This window comes from Physeter macrocephalus, chromosome 14 (genome assembly GCF_002837175.3).
Source record: "Physeter macrocephalus isolate SW-GA chromosome 14, ASM283717v5, whole genome shotgun sequence".
NCBI classification, from domain to species: domain Eukaryota; kingdom Metazoa; phylum Chordata; class Mammalia; order Artiodactyla; family Physeteridae; genus Physeter; species Physeter macrocephalus.
In genome coordinates, this window is record NC_041227.1 from 121,272,614 (window position 1) to 121,292,313 (window position 19,700).

Genomic DNA, 19,700 nt, shown 5'->3' on the forward strand with positions numbered 1-19,700 from the left:
ACGTCCCTCTTAGAACTGCTTTTGCTGCGTCCCATAGGTTTTGGGTCGTCGTGTTTTCGTTGTCATTTGTTTCTATGTATTTTTTCATTTCTTCTTTGATTTCTTCAGTGATCTCTTGGTTATCTAGTAGTGCACTGTTTAGCCTCCATGTATTTGGGGTTTTTTACAATTTTTTTTCCTGTAATTGATTTCCAGTCTCATAGCGTTGTGATCAGAAAAGAGGCTTGATACGATTTCAATTTTTTAAATTTTCCGAGGCTTGATTTGTGACCCAAGATGTGATCTATCCTGCAGAATGTTCCATATGCACTTGAGAAGAAAGTATATTCTTCCACTTTTGGGTGGAATGTTCTGTAAATATCAATTAGATCTGTCTGGTGTATTGTGTCATTTAAAGCTTGTGTTTACTTATTTTCTGTTTGGATGATCTGTCCATTGGTGTAAGTGGGGTGTTAAAGTCCTGTACTATTATTGTGTTACTGTCAATTTCTCCTTTCATGGTTGTTAGCCTTTGCCTTATGTATTGAGGTGCTCCTATGTTGGGTGCCTAAACATTTATAATTGTTATATCTTCTTGGATTGATCATTTCTTGATTATGTAGTGTCTCTCCTTATCTCTTGTAACAGTCTTTATTTTAAAGTCTATTTTATCTGATACAAGTATTGCTACTACAGCTTTCTTTTGATTTCCATTGGCATGGAATATCTTTTTCCATCCCTTCACTTTCAATCTGTATGTGTCCCTAGGTCTGAAGTGGCTCTGTTGTAGACAGCATATATATGGGTCATGTTTTTGTATCCATTTAGCCAGTCTGTGTCTTTTGGTTGGGGCATTTAATCCATTTACATTTAAGGTTATTTTCAATATGTATATTCATATTACCATTTTCTTAATTGTTTTTGGTTTGTTTTTGTGGGTCTTCTATTGTGTTTCCTGCTTAGAGAAGTTTCTTTAGCATTTGTTCTAAAGCTGGTTTGGTGGTGCTGAATTCTCTTAGCTTTTGTTTGTCTGAAAAGCCTTTGACTTCTCCATCGAATCTGAATGAGATCCTTGCTGGGTAGAGTAATCTGGTTGTAGGTTTTTCTCTTTCATAACTTTAAGTATATTCTGCCATTCCCTTTTGGCCTGCAGAGTTTCCACTGAAAAATCAGCTGATAACCTATGGGGATTCCTTTGTATGTTATTTTTGTTTTTCCCTTGCTGCTTTTAATATTTTTTCTTTGAATTTAATTTTTGTTAGTTTGATTAATATGTGTCTTGGTGTGTTTTTCCTAGGATTTATCCTGTATGGGACTCTCTGTGCTTCCTGGACTTGGGTGACTATTTCCTTTCCCATGTTAGGGAAATTTTCCACTATAATCTCTTCAAATATTTTCTCAGACCCTTTCTTTTTCTCTTCTTCTTCTGGGACCCTTATAATTCAAATGTTCGTGTGTTTAATATTGTCCCAGAGGTCTCTGAGATTGTCAGTTTTTTTCATTCTTTTTTTTTTTTTAAATATACATTTATTTATTTATTTATTTTAGTCTGTGTTGGGTCTTCATCGCTGTGCGCAGGCTTTCTCTAGTTGCGATGAGCGGGGGCTACTCTTTGTTGCGGTGCGAGGGCTTCTCATTGTCGTGACTTCTCTTGTTGTGGAGCACGGGCTCTAGGTACACAGGCTTCAGTAGTTGTGGCACATGGGCTCAGTAGTTGTGGCTTGCGGGCTCTAGAGCTCAGGCTAGTAGTTGTGGCACACAGGCTTAGTTGCTCCATGGCATGGGGGATCTTCCCGGGCCAGAGCTCGAACCCATGTCCCTTGCATTGGCAGGCAGATTCTTAACCACTGCGCCACCAGGGAAGCCCTCGTTCTTTTTTCTTTATTCTGCTCCTCAGCAGTCATTTCCACCATTTTGTCTTCCAGCTCACTTATTCATTCTTCTTCCTCCGTTATTCTGTTATTGATTCTTTCTAGTATATTTTTCATTTCAGTTATTGTATTGTTCATCTCTGTTTGTTTGTTCTTTAGTTCTTCTAGATCTTTGTTAAACATTTCTTGTATTTTCTCAATCCGTGCTTCTATTCTGTTTCTGAGATTCTGGATCATCTTCACTATCATTGCTCTGAATTCTTTTTCAGGTAGATTGCCTATTTCCTCTACATTTATTTGGTTTTATAGGTTTTTACCTTGTTCCTTCATCGGTGACATTTTTTTGCTGTTTCTTTTTTGGTTTTTTAATGAGTGGGATTGTGTTCCTGTTTTACTGGTTGTTTGGCCTGAGGCGTCCAACATTGGAGTTTGTAGGCTGTTGGGCAGAGCTGGGTCTTGGTGCTGAGATGAGGAACTCTGTGAGACCTCACTCCAGTAAATATTCCCTGGGGTCTGAGGTTCTCTGTTAGTCCAGTGGTTCGGACTTGGAGCTCCAACTGCAGAGCTCACGAATCAAGATCTTGCAAGCTGCGTGGGGCAGCGAAAGATAAATAAAAAATAGAACAATAACAATGTAAAAAATAAAATTAGACTAGGAAACCAACAGATACGTTAGAAAGAGTGTAAAAATAAAAATATAGGTGAATCAACAACCGGAAAGTACATCAGTACAACAATTGTAAAAAAGAGGAGGGAAAAGAAAAAAAAAGGGCGGGGTGGGGGAGCCCTTGGCTGTGGAGAGGGGGGCCTAAGCAAGGGTGAGATTTGTGTGGTGGGCGGGGCCAATGCTCAGGCCCCACAGGGCTGGAAAAGGCCCTGGGGGCTGAGGGGGGTGGGGGCTTAGGCTCAAGGAACAGAAGGGGCCCAGGCGTGCCTCCCACCCCTGGTCTTAGAGGGCAGGGGACCTCACCTGGGAGCCCAGCAGGCTTCCTGGGCTCAAGTGGGCAGGGCAAACGCCCTCCTCTCCTCTTCTTCTCCTCTGGTCTGGGGCCTGGGAGGGCCCCTCCCGCCTTCTTCTCCTGATCTCCCGGGCCTCCCTTCTATGCCCCCAGGACCAGTGCAGCTGGGGGTGGGGTAAGGGGGGGCCTTGGAGGGCAGGAGACTGGCCTGGGAGCTCAATAGGCTCCCTCTACCCTAGTGGGCGGGGCAGTTGCCCTCTGCTCCTCTCCTGCTCCTCCTGGAGGCCCCCTCCAACCTGCCTCTCCTGATCTCCCTGGCCTCCTTCCTCTGCCCCCAAGGACCCACATGGCCTGGAGGAGGGGGCTTTGGATCGCAGGGGACCAGCCTGGGAGCTTATTAGCAGGCTCCCCGGGCCCCAGTTGGCGGGGCAGTCGCCCTCCGCTCCTCTCCCGCTCCTCCTGGATGGCCCCTCCCGCTTGCCAGTCCTGATCTCCCTGGCCTCCCTGCTATGCCCCCAGGACCCACGCAGCCTGGATGGGGCTTTGGAGCAGGGGGAACCAGCTTGGCAGCTCAGCAAGCTCCCCGGCCCGAGTGGGCCAGGTGATCACCCTCCGCTCCTCTCCCGCTCTTCCCAGAGAGTCCCTCCCACCTGCCTCTCCTGACCTCCCCGGCCTCAGGGGCACCAATCTTGGCCTTCACTTCTCCTCCCCCCTCGGTTCCCCTACGTCCTACTGGTTCACTCTGGGGTTCCTCCTGTCTCCTTGGGGGTCAGAGTCTCTCACCAGCGGCTGGCAGGTGCCCTAGTTGTGGGGAGATGCTAATTCCACGTCTTCCCACACCACCATCTTGACTCCTTCCCCATCACTTTAAATATATCATGCTACTCCCTTGTGGCCTGCAGAGTTTCTGCTGAGAGATCACCTGATGACCTTATGTGAGTTCCCTTGTATGTTATTTGTTGCTTTTGGTATTTTTTCTTTGTCTTTAATTTTTGTCAGTTTGATTACTGTGTGTCTCATCGTGTTCCTCCTTGGGTTTATCCTGCCTGGGACTCTCTGCGCTTCCTGGACTTGGGTGACTGTTTCCTTTCCCGTGTTAGGGAAGTTTTCATCTGTTATCTCTGCCAGTGTATTGTCAGGTCCTTTCCCTCTCTCTTCTCCTTCTGGGACCCCTATAATGTGAACGTTGGTGCATTTAATGCCCCAGATGTCTCTTAGACTGTCCTCATCTCTTTTCATTCTTTTTTCTTTATTCTGTTCCTTGGCAGTGATTTCCACCATTCTGTCTTCCAGCTCACTTATTCATTCTTCTGCCTCAGTTATTCTGCAATTGATTCTTTCTAGTGTATTTTTCATTTCAGTTATTGTATTGTATTCATCTCTGTTCTTTAGTTCTAGGTCTTTGTTAAACATTTTTTGTATCTTCTCGATCTGTGTTTCCATTCTTTTTCTGAGATCTTAGATCATCTTTACTATCATTACTCTGAATTCTTTTTTGCATGGATTGCCTATCTCCACTTCACATAGTTGTTCTTCTTGGGTTTTATCTTGTTCCTTCATCTGGGACATATTCCTCTGCTGTCTCATTTTGTTTAACTTCTGTGATTGAGGTTTCCATTCCGCAGGCTGCAGGGTAGAGGCTCTTCTTGCTTCTGCTGTCTGCCCTCTGGTGGATGAGGCTGTCTAAGAGGCTTGTGCAGGCTTCCTGGTGGGAGGGACAGGTTCCTGCCCACTGGTGGGTGGAGCTGGGTCTTGTCCCTCTGGTGGGCTGGGCCGTATCAAGGGGTGTGTTAGTACTTATGTGCTAGTACTTATTTTACAACTGGAACTTTGTACCTTTTGACCAGTTCCCCCACCCTTTACCCCCTGCCTCTAGTAACCACAAATAACCACAAATCTGATCTCTTTTTATATGAGTTTGGCTTTTTTTTTTTTTTAAGATTTCCACATTTAAGTGATTTGGTTTCTTTTTTTTTTTCAGTTACACATACAGGTGATTTCATACAGTATTTGTCTTTCTGTCTGACTTATTTTACTTAGCAAAATGGAATCAAGGTCCATCCATGTTGTCACAAATGGTGGAATTTCCTTCTTTCTTATGACTGAATAACATTTCATTGTATGTATATACCACATCATCTTTATCCATTCATCTGTCAGTGGACACTTACTGTTGTTCCATATCTTGGTTATTGTAAATAATGCTGCTTTGAACATGGGGAAACAGATATCTCTTTGACATAGTGTTTTTGTTTCCCTTGTATATATTCCCAGAGATTAAATTGATGGATCATATGGTAATTCCATTTTCAATTATTTGAGGACCTTCCATATTGTTTTCCATAATGGCTGTACCAATTTATAATCCCACCAGCAGTGCACAGTGGTTTCCTTTACTCCACATCCTTGCCAACACTTGTTACTTCTTTTTGATAGCCATTCTAACAGGCGTGAGATGACATCTCATTGTAGTTTTAATTTACATTTCCCTAATGATTAGTGCTGTTGAGCACCTTGTTATGTACCTGTTGGCCATTTGTATATCTTCTTTGGAAAAATAACTCTTCGGGTCTTTTATGCATTTTTAAATTGAATTATTTGGTTTTTTGCTATTGAGTTGTAAGTATTCTTCATATATTTTGTATAGTAACCCCTTATCAGATACCTGATTTGCAAATTTTTTTTCCATTCTGTAGGTGGTTTTTTTCATTTCTTTGATCATTTCTTTTGTGGTGCAGAAGAATTTTACTTTAATATAGTTCCACCTGTTTATTTTGGTGCTTGACTTTAGGTGTCATATTTTTGTTTTTTAATGTAGGCATTTATTACTGTGAACTTCCTCTTAACAACGTTTTGCTGCATCCCATAAGTTTTGGTATATTGTATTTCCATTTTCATTTTTCTTAAGATTTTTTAAATTTCTCTTTTGATTTCTTTGACCCACTGGTTGGCTAGTATGATATTGCTTAATCTCCATGTATTTGTGAATTTCCCATTTTCTTCTTGTAATTGATTTCTAGTTTCATACTATCATGGTCAGAAAAGATGCTTGATACGATTTCAGTCATTTAGAATTTTCAAAGACTTGTTTTGTGGCCTAATATATGATCTATCCCAGAGAATGTTTCATGTGCATTGGAGAAGAATGTGTATTCTGCTGCTTTGGCATAAGAGTTTTCTGTAAATGTCTGTTAAGTTATCTGGACTAACATGTAATTTAAGTCCAGTATTTCCGTATTGATCTGTCTGGGTGATCTATCCACTGCTGAAAGTGGGGAATCAAAGTCCCCTACTATTTTTGTACTATTATTTCTCCTTTTAGGTCTGTTAATATTTGCTTTATATATTTAGATACTCCTAAGTTAGGTGCAAAAAACTTACATAAAATTATATTCTCTTTATGAATTGACCCTTTTATTATTGTATAATGATCTTATTTGTCTCTCATTATAGTTTTTGTCTTAAAGTCTATTTTGTCTGTTAGAAGTATAACTACTGCACCAGCTTTCTTTAGGTTTCCATTTGTATGGAATATCTTTTCCCACCCCTTCACTGTTAGTCTGTGTGTGTCCTTAAAGATGGAATCTCTTGTAGGCAGCATAGTTGGGTCTTTTTTTATTTTTAATCCGTTCAGCTACTCAGTGTGTTTTGATTGGAGAATTTAGTCCATTTACATTTCAAGTAATTATTTACTGATGGATATGGTCTAAATGTTGTCATTTTGTTAATTGTTTTCTGGCTGCTTTGTAACTCCTTTGTTCCTTTCTTCTTCTCTTGCTGTCTTCCTTTGTGACTTGAGGATTTTCCCTAATAGTAGCTTAGATTTCTTTCTCTTTATGTTTTGTGTATCTAAGTTTCTGCTTTGTGGTTACCATAAGGCTTATATAAAACATATTTATAACAGCATATTTTAAGGTATAAGTTGAAACACATAAAGTTCTACATTTTTACTTTCCCTTTCCCTTCATTTTATGTTTTTGATGCCACATTTTACATTTTTCTCCCTTGTGTATACATTAACAAATTATTGTAGTTATAGTTATTTTTGTTTGTCAATCTTCATACTAGATTTGGTATATCACTTACCACCATTATAACATTATTCTGAATTTAAATAATTATTTATCTTTACCAATGAGATTTATACTTTTCTATATGTTTTCTTGTTACTAATTAGCACCCTTTTATTGCAGCTTGAAAAAGTCCTTTTAACCGAGTGGCCTAGTGTTTAGGATTCCAGACTTTCACTGCCGTGGCCTGGCTTCAATCCCTGCTTGGGGAACTGAGAACCCACAAGCTGCATGGTGCAGTGCAGCCAAAAAAAAAAAAGTCCCTTTAAAATTTTTTGTAAGGCTGTACTAATGTTGATGAACTCCTCATTCATTCAGCTTTTGCTTGTCTGGAAAGCTCTTTATCTCTCCTTCAATTCTGAAGGACAGCTTTGCTGGGTAGAGTATTTTTGGTTGCAGTTTTTCTTTCGGCAGTTTGAATATATTTTGCTGTTCTCTTCTGGCCTGCAAAGTTTCTGATGAAAAATCTACTGATAGTCTTATAGGGGTTTCCTTGTACGTAACAAGTTGCTTTTCTTTTACTGCTTTTAAGAGTCTCTCAAATTAAATTTGACAGTTTAATTATTATATGTCTCAGTGTGGGTCTCTTTGGATTTATCTTATTTTAAAATTTCTGGGCTTCTTGGATCTGAATGTCTTGTTTCTTTCCTCAGATTAGGGGAGTATTCAGCCATTATTTCTTTGTATAAGCCTTCTGCCACTTTCTCCCTTCTCCTTCTGGGATCCCTATAATGTGAATATTGGTCCACTTGATGGAGTCCTTTAAGTCATCTTCACTTTTTCTCATTGTTTTTTCTTTTTGCTCTTCTGTTTGGATGAATTCCATCACCCTAAGTTGGCTGATGCTTTCTCTCGCTTCACCTAGTCTGCTGTTGAACTCCATTATTGTATTCTTTTTTTTTTAATTAATTAATTTATTTTTGGCTGCGTTGGGTCTTTGTTGCTGCATGCAGGTTTTCTCTAGTTGTGGTGAGCAAGGGCTACGCTTCATTGTGGTGTGTGGGCTTCTCACTGCAGTGGCTTCTCCCACTGCAGAGCACAGGCTTCAGGCACACGGGCTTCAGTAGTTGTGGCATGCGGGCTCCAGAGCACAGCCTCAGCCGCTGTGGTGCACAGGCCTAGCTGCTCCATGGCATGTGGGATCCTCCGGGACCAGGTCTTGAACCCGTGTCCCCTGCATTGGCAGGCAGACTCTCCACCTCCATTATTGTATTCTTTAGCTCTGTGATTTGTTTGGTACATAAAATTATTTTTTATTATTAAAAAAAAATATTTTTTTTTATGTTTGGTACTTTCTTATATTTTCTCTTCATTAAAATTCTCACTTTGTTGAAATTCTCATTGTTCTGACCTCAGTGAGCATCTTTATGACCATTATTTTGAACTCTTGTCAAGTAAATCCTTTATCCATTTCATCAAGATCTGTTTCTTGAGTTTTATCTTGTTCTTTTGTTTGGAACATATTCTTCTGTTTCTTCATTTTCCTGACTTTGTGTTGGTTTCTGTGCATTAGGTAAAACAGCCACTCTCCCAGTCTCAAAGGAGTAGTCTTGCATAGGAGATGACTCTTATCATTCAGCCCATCCCTAGCTTTTGGTTGGCTCTCAAATCTTTGTGTTTGTCCAAACCATTTTCTTCATTCTTAATGGCTCCTAGTAGATTAAGGGGTGCCACAACCATTTTTGATGTGGGTTTTTTCTCATGTGTCACTCAGCTAGTGTCTGGATTCCTTTCAGAGGGAATTATTCCACATTTATTGTAGGTTTCAGTGTCTGTGGGAGGAGGTGAGTTCAGGAGCTTCTATTTTGCCATCTTGAACTGGACCGTCTCATCCCTGTCTTTATATTTTAATAGCATTGTGTTACTTGTCTAAATATACTATTGTTTTATGTTTCTTGAATATACATAGATATATATTATTCTGCAACTTTTTTTTTCTGTTAACATTGTTTTAAAAATCTATGTTGATACTTCCAGTTCATTTTAACTACTGCATAACTGAGTTCATACAGTATACCTCATTTGTATGAGTATGTATTTTTATTTATGTATATATATATGTTCCCCCCACCATTGCAGGACATATAGATTGTTTCCAGATTTCATAACAGCAAACAGTTCTGAAATGAGCAACCTGTAATATGTGCAGAAGTTTCTCTAGGATCTGTATCTACTAGACTTGCTAGACCGAGGAGTTTATACTTTTTCACCATTGCCAAATTCCCCTCCAAAGTGATTGCACCAGTTTGTACTCATATCAGCAATGCATGACAGTTTCTGGTTTGCCACATCCTTGCAGATGTTTCCTACTGCTTGTTCAAATAATTATCCTGTCTTCCACTAACTAAAATTTTGCATGTTTTCCATTCACTTTTATCGACTTTGGTCATCCCTTGTTTCTCTAGAAGCAGTCCATTTCTCATCCATAATTTCCGTAACTATTCAGTTTTGTTTTGTTTTGTTTACTCCAAGAGTACTTTTTCGCTCTCTTGATTATTTCATCTCTCTTCCCTTAAATTTGACTCAGGTAATCTCTAGGAACCCTCATCCAGTAACCTACATGTTTCCCTGACATGTACATTGTATCCCATCTTAAAAATGCATTATAAGTTAAAATGTTATTTTTATTGGCTCTTCAGTTTCTAAAGAAGAATACATTGTGGACATAGTAAAAGTGTTATTAAAACATCATTTAAAATAGATCGTGCAAGTCAGTTTTACTTAACATCTTTAAGTTTTAAGTTAATTTGAAAGATTTGAATTAAAAGAGAGTGAAGAGAAAAATAAAAGCTCAGGGACATTTTAATTTTCTGGGAAAATTTATTTAGAAGGGTATCAAATTTCCTTGACCTTAGAGCTGTACTGAATTATTTGCTTTTCCAAAAAGGCATGGAGTCCCCCTCTTCACAATTAACAGATTCCTGAGCATATTTATAAATGATGGAACATAAAAAGGTTTGTGGAGGGAAGTAATTTGTTAGATCTCAGGCAGTATGGAATTAGGAGGGCTAGATTGCTAAGTAGGGAAGAACAGGACTGCTTAAAAATGCTGAACTACAGTAACCTTTGTGTATAAGCATTCTGCTTTATAAGGATGTGTATATGTACTTACAGCCCCCTCCTCAGGACCTAGATAGGTAAAAGGATAGCAGACATACAGCTCAGATGGCTTTTTCTCCTCCACCACCACGAGTACTAAGTATAGGACTTTGTGTGCAGCAGGCATTCCACATGTTGCTCCATTTTCAACCCAAAATTGAATATAGAACCTTAGTACTTTTTTGAGACATTTTGAGTACACATTATGTGCATTAGTCCGTTTGCTTGGTGTGATTAAACATATAAACAAACAGAAATTAGTTATAGGAGAGAGTACATTTAGCACATCCATAGTCTCTGGATTTGGTAACAGTCAACTATTTGGTGCCCACTTAACATTTCTGTCAGAAACTGATGGTACATGTCTCTTTTGTGTTGTAGGACTTGCCATGCATAGAAAGCCACCCTCCAGATCTCATTCACTTTCTCCATCTCCAATTAACAAAAACAAACAGTTCCATATGGAGAGAAAAAGGCAGCAAAAGCCAAAAGAAACAGATATCCGCCGATTTCAAGCAAAGGTATAACCCATTTCTTGACCGCCACTGGGCAGCAGGCATTACCATTTACCCTTAGCCAAATGCTACAGTGAACATGCTGTTGACTAAAGGCTTAAAAGGCATTTAATATTCTTGAGCTGAGTGGATGACAAAATTATGTGACATAGCTTTTACGTCCCCCATTAGGGAACATAAAACTTGTACTTATGAAACTCTAAGAAAACTAACCTTATTAGATATAGCTTAGTCAGTACTCTAGTGGGTTAAGAAAGTATATCAGTGTAGACAGGCATTTTCAGAGAGAGCTTTAGAAATGAAGAGAATTTGAGGTGGATTAAATGTGACTGGCCATTTGAATTACAGATAGGATGAAAATGCCCAAACAGGAATGAGACCCCTCCTGTTAGGGTTCAACAGGAGAATGTATGATTACTAAGGAAGACTTTCTACTGTGGAATAGGGATTTTGAAATGTAGCATAAATTTAGAACACTTAAGTTGTTTGCTACAGTATGTTTTATAATGGTGAAAACAAACTAATTTAGATCTTACAATAACATGTAACTTCAACTCAAACATGTAACTTCCACTCAAGTGTGTATCAAAATAATTACAGAAACTGTGAGAACAAAAGAAATACATTATGTAAAGTTGTGTTTTATGTCCCAATTACATATCTGTTAAATAATGTATATTTAATGATATATATAGCCTGAAAGGAACTTTAGAAAAGTGAATGGAATGGCAGAATCTTAGATTGATTTTTTTCCTTCATTTTCATTTGTATGTTTTTAATAACTATAATATCATATGGCCTTTTCCCCTGTAGGCAATAACTGAAGCATTTGAAAAGGAACTAAGAAGAAATAAAGTTCAAGAGAATATTGGACCTCTAGGAATAAATGACGAGGAGGAAACAGTGGGTAAAAGTCTCTACTGTAATAAATGCCATTTGATCAGATCAGTGGAAAGTACAGAGATGATCTTTTTAAAAGGAAAAAAATCAACAGGGCCTTAATCATTATTAGCCCCTTAGAAAAGAGCAGAATTTCATTTCATGATGTGGGATTTTCTTTTATTCATAGGTAGACAAGTTGCTAAAATGTGGCAAGACATGGTACCCAAAACTAGTATTTTTCCCTCCTGCCTAAAACTTCCATCAGTTTTTAAGGGCTTCTATTGCTTATCAGTTCACCAAGGCTTTAAAAGATAGTCTAGGCTGACAAGTTAAAGAGGGAGAGTAAAAGAAGACAGGAAATCCCAGTTGCTCCGTGCCTGGTTGGAAGACACCCAAAGCATAAGTTTTTGTTGCCTTTCAAAAGAATAGTTACAGAAGCTAAATGAAGGCCTGGAGAAAATGCTTATGCTAAAATGTTCATAAACAAAACAGAATACAGCATACAGCGTGGTTATAACTAAACATCATTTAAGAACTTTTTTAATCTACGTGGAAAAGGTTGTCAAAAGAAGCAAGTACATCAGAACATCAGTAGTAGTTGTATTTAGGGTGTGGGGCTATGGCAACTATGAAACTTGAAAAAGATTCAATGCTTTTTCAAATTCCAAAGGATGCCAGAAACTAAAGAGGCATTTAACTTAGAGTAGGTAAATAACCAGACTGTAGAAAATTTTTTTTAATTAATTTATTTACTTTTGGCTGTGTTGGGTCTTCGTTGTGGTGTGGGACTTTTCTTGTTGTGGAGCACAGGCTGTAGATGCGTGGGCTTCAGTAGTTGTGGCACACGGGCTCAGTAGTTGTGGCTCGCAGCTCTAGAGCACAGGCTCAGTAGTTGTGGCGCACGGGCTTAGTTGCTCTGCGGCATGTGGGATCTTCCTGGACTGGGGCTCGAACCCCTGTCCCCTGCCTTGGCAGGTGGATTCTTAACCACTGTGCCATCAGCAAAGTCCCCAGACTGTAGAAATTTGAAGTAAGGTGGTTTGCGTGGGGATTATGTTAGCTATTTTTGTCCCTATGTAATATTTAAGATGATGTATGAAAGAGTTATTAGACTTCTCATTTCTATTCTGTTTTATATCTGCTCCTAAGGAAAAAATATACAGAGAAACTGTTCATAAAGGAACTCCAAAACGTAGTCAGCCCTGGAAGATTTACTCTAGAAAAACCACAACTCCAGGTCCACGAGGTGGCTTGCCGAAGCCAAATAAAGCAGTTCCAAGTAAGAACCACAAAATTGTACTTTATGGAAAACTGGCATCCTTTGAAAGTGTGTGCTACCTGCCAAGGACACAGCACTGAGAACCAGCATCTACCAGTCAGCTGGAGAAAGTTCCCTCTTCTCTCACTGCCATATGCTAGATTTCTGTAAAGAGAGATAAAACTCTTAAATGAGGCATTTCTCTAAAACTCTTAAATATATACCAATATATTGGCACCAAAGGAATGTGATGGCTGTGACCAGCTGTTCCAGCTTTAGCTTCACTCTGCTCATTCATGCTGGTTGTCTTGTTTCTGGGAAGTTGGTAGAACCAAAGGGATGCTCCAAAGCAAGCAGAGGGCCTCTCCAGCTCCTGTTATATTGACAGTTGGTGCCAGGGTACAGTTTCAGAGACCACTGGCCTTCTAACTACATCCCATCAGACAGAGACTTAGAATCCTCAGCCCTCCTGGGAGGCAGTTTGACCACACACACAGCATCCACCCCAGGCGCTGAATCAGCTGAGCAGTTAAGATGGACTTCACAAAACCAGCATGTCATCAGTCAGAAATGTTGAGGTTATTTTCATCCTTACTAGTAATTGGCTATCCCAATCAGAAGGAATGCAAAAGTAATAACACACTTTTAGAATTGTTCTTTTCAGGCTCAGAACCACATCACTTAGATAAGCTTTGATCTCCCAGGAAGGTGGGATGATAAGAAATCTTCTTAAAAGCTGTCAGCGAGTTTCTCAGATTAAGAGCATCTTTTTTTTTTTTTTTTTTTTTTAACCTTGCAGTGAAAGTGAATGAACACAGTCTCCTGCCCCTGATGCTGGAGCAGTTTCCATTTCTCTATGTTTCTGGTCAAACACTAAGCAAAATGTGGAAACAGCAAATTGCACAGGTTGAACAGCTCAAAAAAGATGCATATAGAGAAAATCGATCAAAGAAGAAACTCCAGGATGAAGTAAGATAACTGTCAATTAAGCATAGGAATATAAACCAAAAAGGGGCAGAGCTTATCCTTGATAATATAGTGAATAGAATTATTAACCTCGTTTCCTTGTATCCCACTTAAAGATAGAAGAAGCCTTGAGAAGGCACGACCTCCTTACTGTGCTTATCAAGAAAGAATATGAGCATAACAAGAGACTGGTAAGTTATATTAATTACTTTTATTTGTACCAGCTGGGCAATATCCCCACTGACTCATACCTCTTACACTTACCTGTGGAAGCATTTAGGTCTTTAACCAAAATTGATGAGAGGGTAAGGTGCTAGATACTTTATATACACAGTTTCATTTAGTCTTTATAGTAACATAAAAGAAATGTTTTCTATGAAATGGAAAACCTGAAGCTTTGAGATGTTAACTTGCCCTGGGTTCCACCGTAATCAGCAAGGGCAAGGTTGAGATTTTAATCCAGGTCTGTCTCTACCTCCAAGACTCTTCGAGGTACCAGGTGGTTATAACTTAGTGTTTTTTGTCCTCTCCCTTCTTTCTCAGGTCCCAAATAGAAAGGTGAGGTTGTCTATGCCTCCATTATAATTTGGACTAAGAATCGTACATAGTACAACATTATCCTCTGAGTATCATGAAGGGGGAGGACAGAGATCAAAGACAATAAGCCAGAGGAAGAAACTTGAGTATAGAGATAAGCAATGAGAACTATAATTCTAAGCAGTTCCAGAGAAAGAAGGGGAAGCCATCAGGAACTGTATGTGGGACTCTGGTGTGGGGGAAAAGAAAACAAGTGTCTGGACACCTAGTTGAAGGCTCTGTGTACATGACTTCATTTCACCCTCACTACTTTGCTAAGATATTACCTAATTTCCTTAGTTTTGATATAGATACTTTTGTTAACTCAAGCTCTGCTTGAACATCTTTGAGGGTGCCAGTTTTCTACTTCTTTTAAGCAGGCATCTGGGTATGGCTGAGATGACTCCCTGGTGAAATGGGGAGATGAGAGTCTCAGTCCATGAGGATTGTTGCTGCTCTCTGCAGGCTTGGGGGCTTACTGGGGCAGCTCTTTTTTTTTTTTTCTGGCTGCGCAGCATATGGGATCTTAGTTCCCTGACCAGGGATTGAACCCGTACCCCTGCAGTGGGAGTGTGGAGTCCTAACCACGGGACTGTGGCGCAGCTCTTCTGACTGAGGTGATGAACCTATTAAAGACTAAAGGATTTCTGGGGACGGACAGGCTTTCACACTGTATGCCCAGCCAGCAGGCTACTGGCCCTCCGTACCCAGCTTACTGCCTGAAGACATCGTGTTGGGGAGTGGGACAGATGAGAACACCGGAGTCTGTCTTCCTCTTGTCCTTACCTCTTTTTCCCCTTCCCTTTCTTAGCAAGACTTCAAGGACCGCATTCATAGGCAGAAGTTGACCCAATCAAAGATAAAAGAAAATCGGCAGCAGACTGTTCGTGCCCGAAAATATTATGATGATTATAGAGTTCAGTTGCATTCAAAAATGATGAGAATGAGGACCCGGGAAGAAATGGTAAATATTGCTTTTCTGTCCAATCCAGTTAAGAAGGTAAATTTTGTCTGTTACCTTTTAGGACCACCTTCTTTGTGACTCTTGTCCCAGTGTGAATCCAAAATCCAAATGCAAGTCCAAAATTGCTGGCTAGAGTTCAGACTTGCCCACACCTCATTTTATTACCCCCATAGTGCATCCCAGTCTACTCTGTCTCTACTGCCCTTGTCTTTTTTTTTTAATTGTAGTTGGTTTACAATGTGTTAATTACTGCTACACAGCAGTGATTCATATATATATGATATATATACATGTATATATAGTATACATATATATATACACATTTTTTTTATATATTCTTTTCCATTATGGTTTATCGTAGGATACCGACTATAGTTCTCTGTGCTATACAGTAGGACCTGTTGTTTATCCATCCTATATATAGAAGCTTGCATCTGCTAACCCCAATGTCCCACTCCATCCTTCCCCCAACCCCCTCCCCTCAACCCTCTCTCCCTTGGCAGCCACCAGTCTGTTCTCTATGTCTGTGAGTCTGTTTCTGTTTGGTTCATTTGTGTCATATTTTAGATTCCACAGATTAAGTGGTATCTTATGGTATTTGTCTTTCTGATTTGACTTAGTATGATAATCACTAATTGCATCCATGTTGCTGCAAATGGCATTATTTTGTTCTTTTTTTATGGCTGAGTAATATTCCATTGTATATAAATACCACATCTTTATCCATTCATCTGTTAATGGACATTTAGGTTGTTTCCATGTCTTGGCTATTGTGAATAGTGCTGCAGTGAACACAGGGGTTCATGTATCTTTTCAAATTAGTTTTGTCCGGATATATGCTTAGGAGTGCAATTGCTGGATCATATGATAATTCTGATTTTAGTTTTTCTGAGGAACCTCCATACTGTTTTCCATAGTGGGTGCACCAACTTACATTCCCACCAACAGTGTAGGAGGGTTCCCTTTTCACCACACCCCTCCAGCATTTATTTGTAGACTTTTTAATGATGGCCATTCTGACTGGTGTGAGGTGATACCTCATTGTAGTTTTGGTTTGCATTTCTCTAATAATTAGTGAAGTTGAGCATCTTTTCATATTCCTCTTCTCTGTATTTCCCTACTGTCCTTATCTTAATGTCAGGTCTTAATTCCCTCTGACCTCCCAAGTGTCGGTACTTCTCCAGGACACCTGCTTTAGGGGTTTGGGAGCATGTTGTAAGAGACAGGAATTTAAGGTGTGATTAGATGACCTCGGATTCCACTCAAAACCAGGAAAATAATGTAGGACAGATGTGCTGTGAGATCTTTCCACAAGCTATTTGCCATCTCATCCTAATCAAGCTTGGGATTCCAAACTAGCAATAAATTTCATCTCTAGAGTAAAACATTAAGGTAATTATACTTAACGGGACTAAATACTCTGAAGTGGGTCGTACTATTATCCTCATTTCTAGAGGATACTACTAAGGCTTTGAGAGGTTAAGTAACTTGACACTAAGGCAATACTGCCGGCTGATGAAAGCATGACTGTACTTTAGTAAGAATTCTTGATCAGTCAGTGGAGGACAAGTGAGCATATCCGAATCCTTTGAACAATTTGTGTACCTGTGGCCTAGTTAGATGATAACCACATGGCCCTCAGTTATGCACAAGTGTACATGCAGTATTTGTTTCTACTCTAGGGTTCTTTTCCTATATACATGGCTGCTTGAGAGTTCTTTTCTGAAAGTAGTAAAGAATCTTTGGGATACAGGAAAAGATGCTGAATACCGTTAGTCATTTAAGAAATACAAATCAGACCCACAATGAGGTAAACTCTCACCTACTAAGATGGCTAAAATAAAAAAGAGTTGGCAAGGATGTAGAGAAGTTGGAACACACGTGCAGGGCTGGTGGGGTTATAAAATGGTGCAACCACTTTGGAATACAGTCTGGCAGTTCTTCAAAAGGTTAAACATATGATTCAGCACTTCTACTCCTAGGTAACTATACACAGATGTTCACAGCGGCACTATTTATAACAGCCAAGAGGAAACGTCTATCAGTTGGTGAATTGATAAAATATGATATATCCATACAGTAGAGTATTATGTGGCAATGAAAAAAACAATTTCGTAGTGATTCATGCTATAATATAGATGAACCGTGAAAAATTATGCTAAGTGAAAGAAGCCAGATACAAAAGGCCACATACTATATGATACCATTTATATGAAATGTCCAGAATAGGTAAATCTATAGGCATAGAAAGTGGAGTAGTGATTGCTAGGGGGAGGGGTAGTGGCTACTAATGGTTATGGGGTTTCTTTTTGGAGTGAAGAAAATGTTCTGCAGTTAGTGGTGATGGTTGCTCAACTCTGAATATAGTAAAATCTACTGATTGATACATCTTACAAGGGTGAATTTTATAGTATGTGAATTATATCTCAATAAAGCTGTTACTTTATACTGATTATATTTCACAAAGATTTTTTACATACCTCTAGTTGGGCAGAATTTTATTCCTCCATGAAAATTCATCATAACTATTTTTCTGACTAAATAACTGGCAGATATTTAAGAAACTGTTTGAAGAAGGTTTACAAATTCAAAAGCAAAGATTACGAGACCTAAGAAACTATGCCAAAGAAAAGCGAGAGGAACAAAAGAGACAGCACCAAAATGAACTGGACTCAATGGAGAACTACTATAAAGACCAGGTGGGTTCACCCACTGCTAGTTTACATTCTGACGTGCTTAATCCTGACCGCCCGGTGTCAGACATCAGCTTAGTCTGCTGAACAAGTAAGCCTCCACATATTAATTCAGAACTTGTCACTATACAGGTTGGACTGACTGAAATTTAAGGTAAAATAAGCTAGTGCTTGACCACAGTACAGAATATTGCCCTATTTCCATTAAAATAAGATTTTAAGCCTATGAACATAAGAATTGTTACATTTAGACTACAGACAAATATGTTTTTTTTTCTCTTCCCTGTAAACAGTTTTCATTGCTGGCAGAAGCCATATCACAGGAACGTCAAGAGCTCAAAGCCAGAGAGAAATCCCAGGCCCAGGTAATAATTAACAAGATAGAAATCATTTATTTACATTTTTACGAAATGGAAAACAACTGTACTACACTTTTTAAGGGGAATGGAGAGGATACTAATAAGATCGACCTATGATTCAAAACATGTATTCTGTGATTTTAACTTTACCTGTTCAGGTCTCCGTAAGAGCTGCTGCGAAATTATTAAAATTACTGCAGAAGCTTGATGAGCAGGAGGGGTGGAGAGGGAATAAAAATACATGAGGGCCTGGATCAGTGTTGTGAATAGCAGGATGACATGAATTCTCTTTTAGATGTTGTATAAGGTGAAGAGGGAACTGAGATCTAAGATGGAGAAGGAAATTCAACAGCTGCAGTACATGATAACACAGAACGACGATGATGCTTTCTTCCAGGAATTGGAAGCTGAGCGTTTCAAATCTCGGCTTCATCTGGCTTCCTTTCAGTACAGTAAAAATCCTTTCCTATGAGGCCAGACTTCCTAAGTGTGGACTTTACTGGCTCAGTTCTAGCTCTGCCCTGGTAAACAATCTAACCCAGAAGAATCATTTCTAAATAACTTATCTATATACCGACTCTAATACTTTTTATGAAATAACTAACTTTGAAAATAAAAATTGTTTTCTTAAAGTTTATTGCTTTGAATTTATGACCTAAAACTTTAAAAGAGGTGCACAAAAGCAACTGAGCAGCCAGCTCCTGAAGCCTATTGCTGTAGGTGAACAAAAACAGTAAAAAAAAAAAAAAAAAAAAAAAAATAGCACTTGAGGACCCCAAAAAAAGATCTCTGAATCAGAAAAGAGCTAAAGTGTGGGCTTGTCATTAGAGGTGGGACTTACTTAGGGTTAAACCTTAAAGATACGATGGTTAAGCGTGTGTAGCTTTTTCACATGGAGGCTAGAAGATGAGAATTTATGCATTATGGCTTCTGTCAATCTGTTGGGAGGGGCGACAGATGTAAGGCCCTTGGTGCTCAAAAGAGCACTAGTGATTGCAGGTGGGAAGGAGGCGTAATGGACTTGAAGTGGGCAAGAGTACACCAACCCTATTTCTAGTATGGGGGCAGATGAGGAAGAAGAAAAGCCCACTCAAGGGTGGTGTCCTTCCTGGAGAGGAGGGCTTCAGTGAAGGCCAGGAGCTGGAGGGAGGCTTCAGAGCAGTTGAGCATACGGGGAGTTACTGATCAAAGCCAGAGAACGGCAGAGGGCACCAGGAAAGGGATTGGAAGGGAGGAGAGGTTCCCATTAGGGCATATAGGGAAATAACATATATGAACAATAATAGAGGCCAGGAGGCATGATGGGGTGGGATCTGATTATCCTGCAGAAAAGAGTAGGCAGCTGTATCCAGTGCTGTGGTCCCAAGTGCTGCCCTTTTGGAATGGCAGCTGACAGAGTAGGGCCTGTAGGCAGGCAGGGGCCTCCTGGGTTAAAGACTTGGAAGATGATGGCCAAATTTGGAGCATCATGAAGGAGAGACAGGCAGATAGCTGCAATATATATATATA

General features: G+C 39.6%; 1 protein-coding gene across 3 annotated transcripts in view; it reads left to right on the forward strand.

The window, feature by feature from the left end:
* CEP95 (centrosomal protein 95) overlaps positions 1–18,828 on the forward strand; it is a 61,235-nt gene extending 42,407 nt beyond the window's left edge. For all 3 annotated transcript variants that reach the window (XM_007125952.4, XM_028499756.1, XM_028499755.1), the window contains 9 exons: positions 10,360–10,499; positions 11,307–11,396; positions 12,525–12,654; positions 13,433–13,602; positions 13,716–13,790; positions 14,987–15,139; positions 17,692–17,838; positions 18,126–18,197; positions 18,487–18,828. In XM_007125952.4, the coding sequence (XP_007126014.2) occupies positions 10,360–10,499; positions 11,307–11,396; positions 12,525–12,654; positions 13,433–13,602; positions 13,716–13,790; positions 14,987–15,139; positions 17,692–17,838; positions 18,126–18,197; positions 18,487–18,663 (1,154 nt within the window). In that variant the 3' untranslated portion in view covers positions 18,664–18,828. The remainder of the gene's footprint in view (positions 1–10,359; positions 10,500–11,306; positions 11,397–12,524; positions 12,655–13,432; positions 13,603–13,715; positions 13,791–14,986; positions 15,140–17,691; positions 17,839–18,125; positions 18,198–18,486) is intronic.
* Positions 18,829–19,700: the final 872 nt, after the last annotated feature.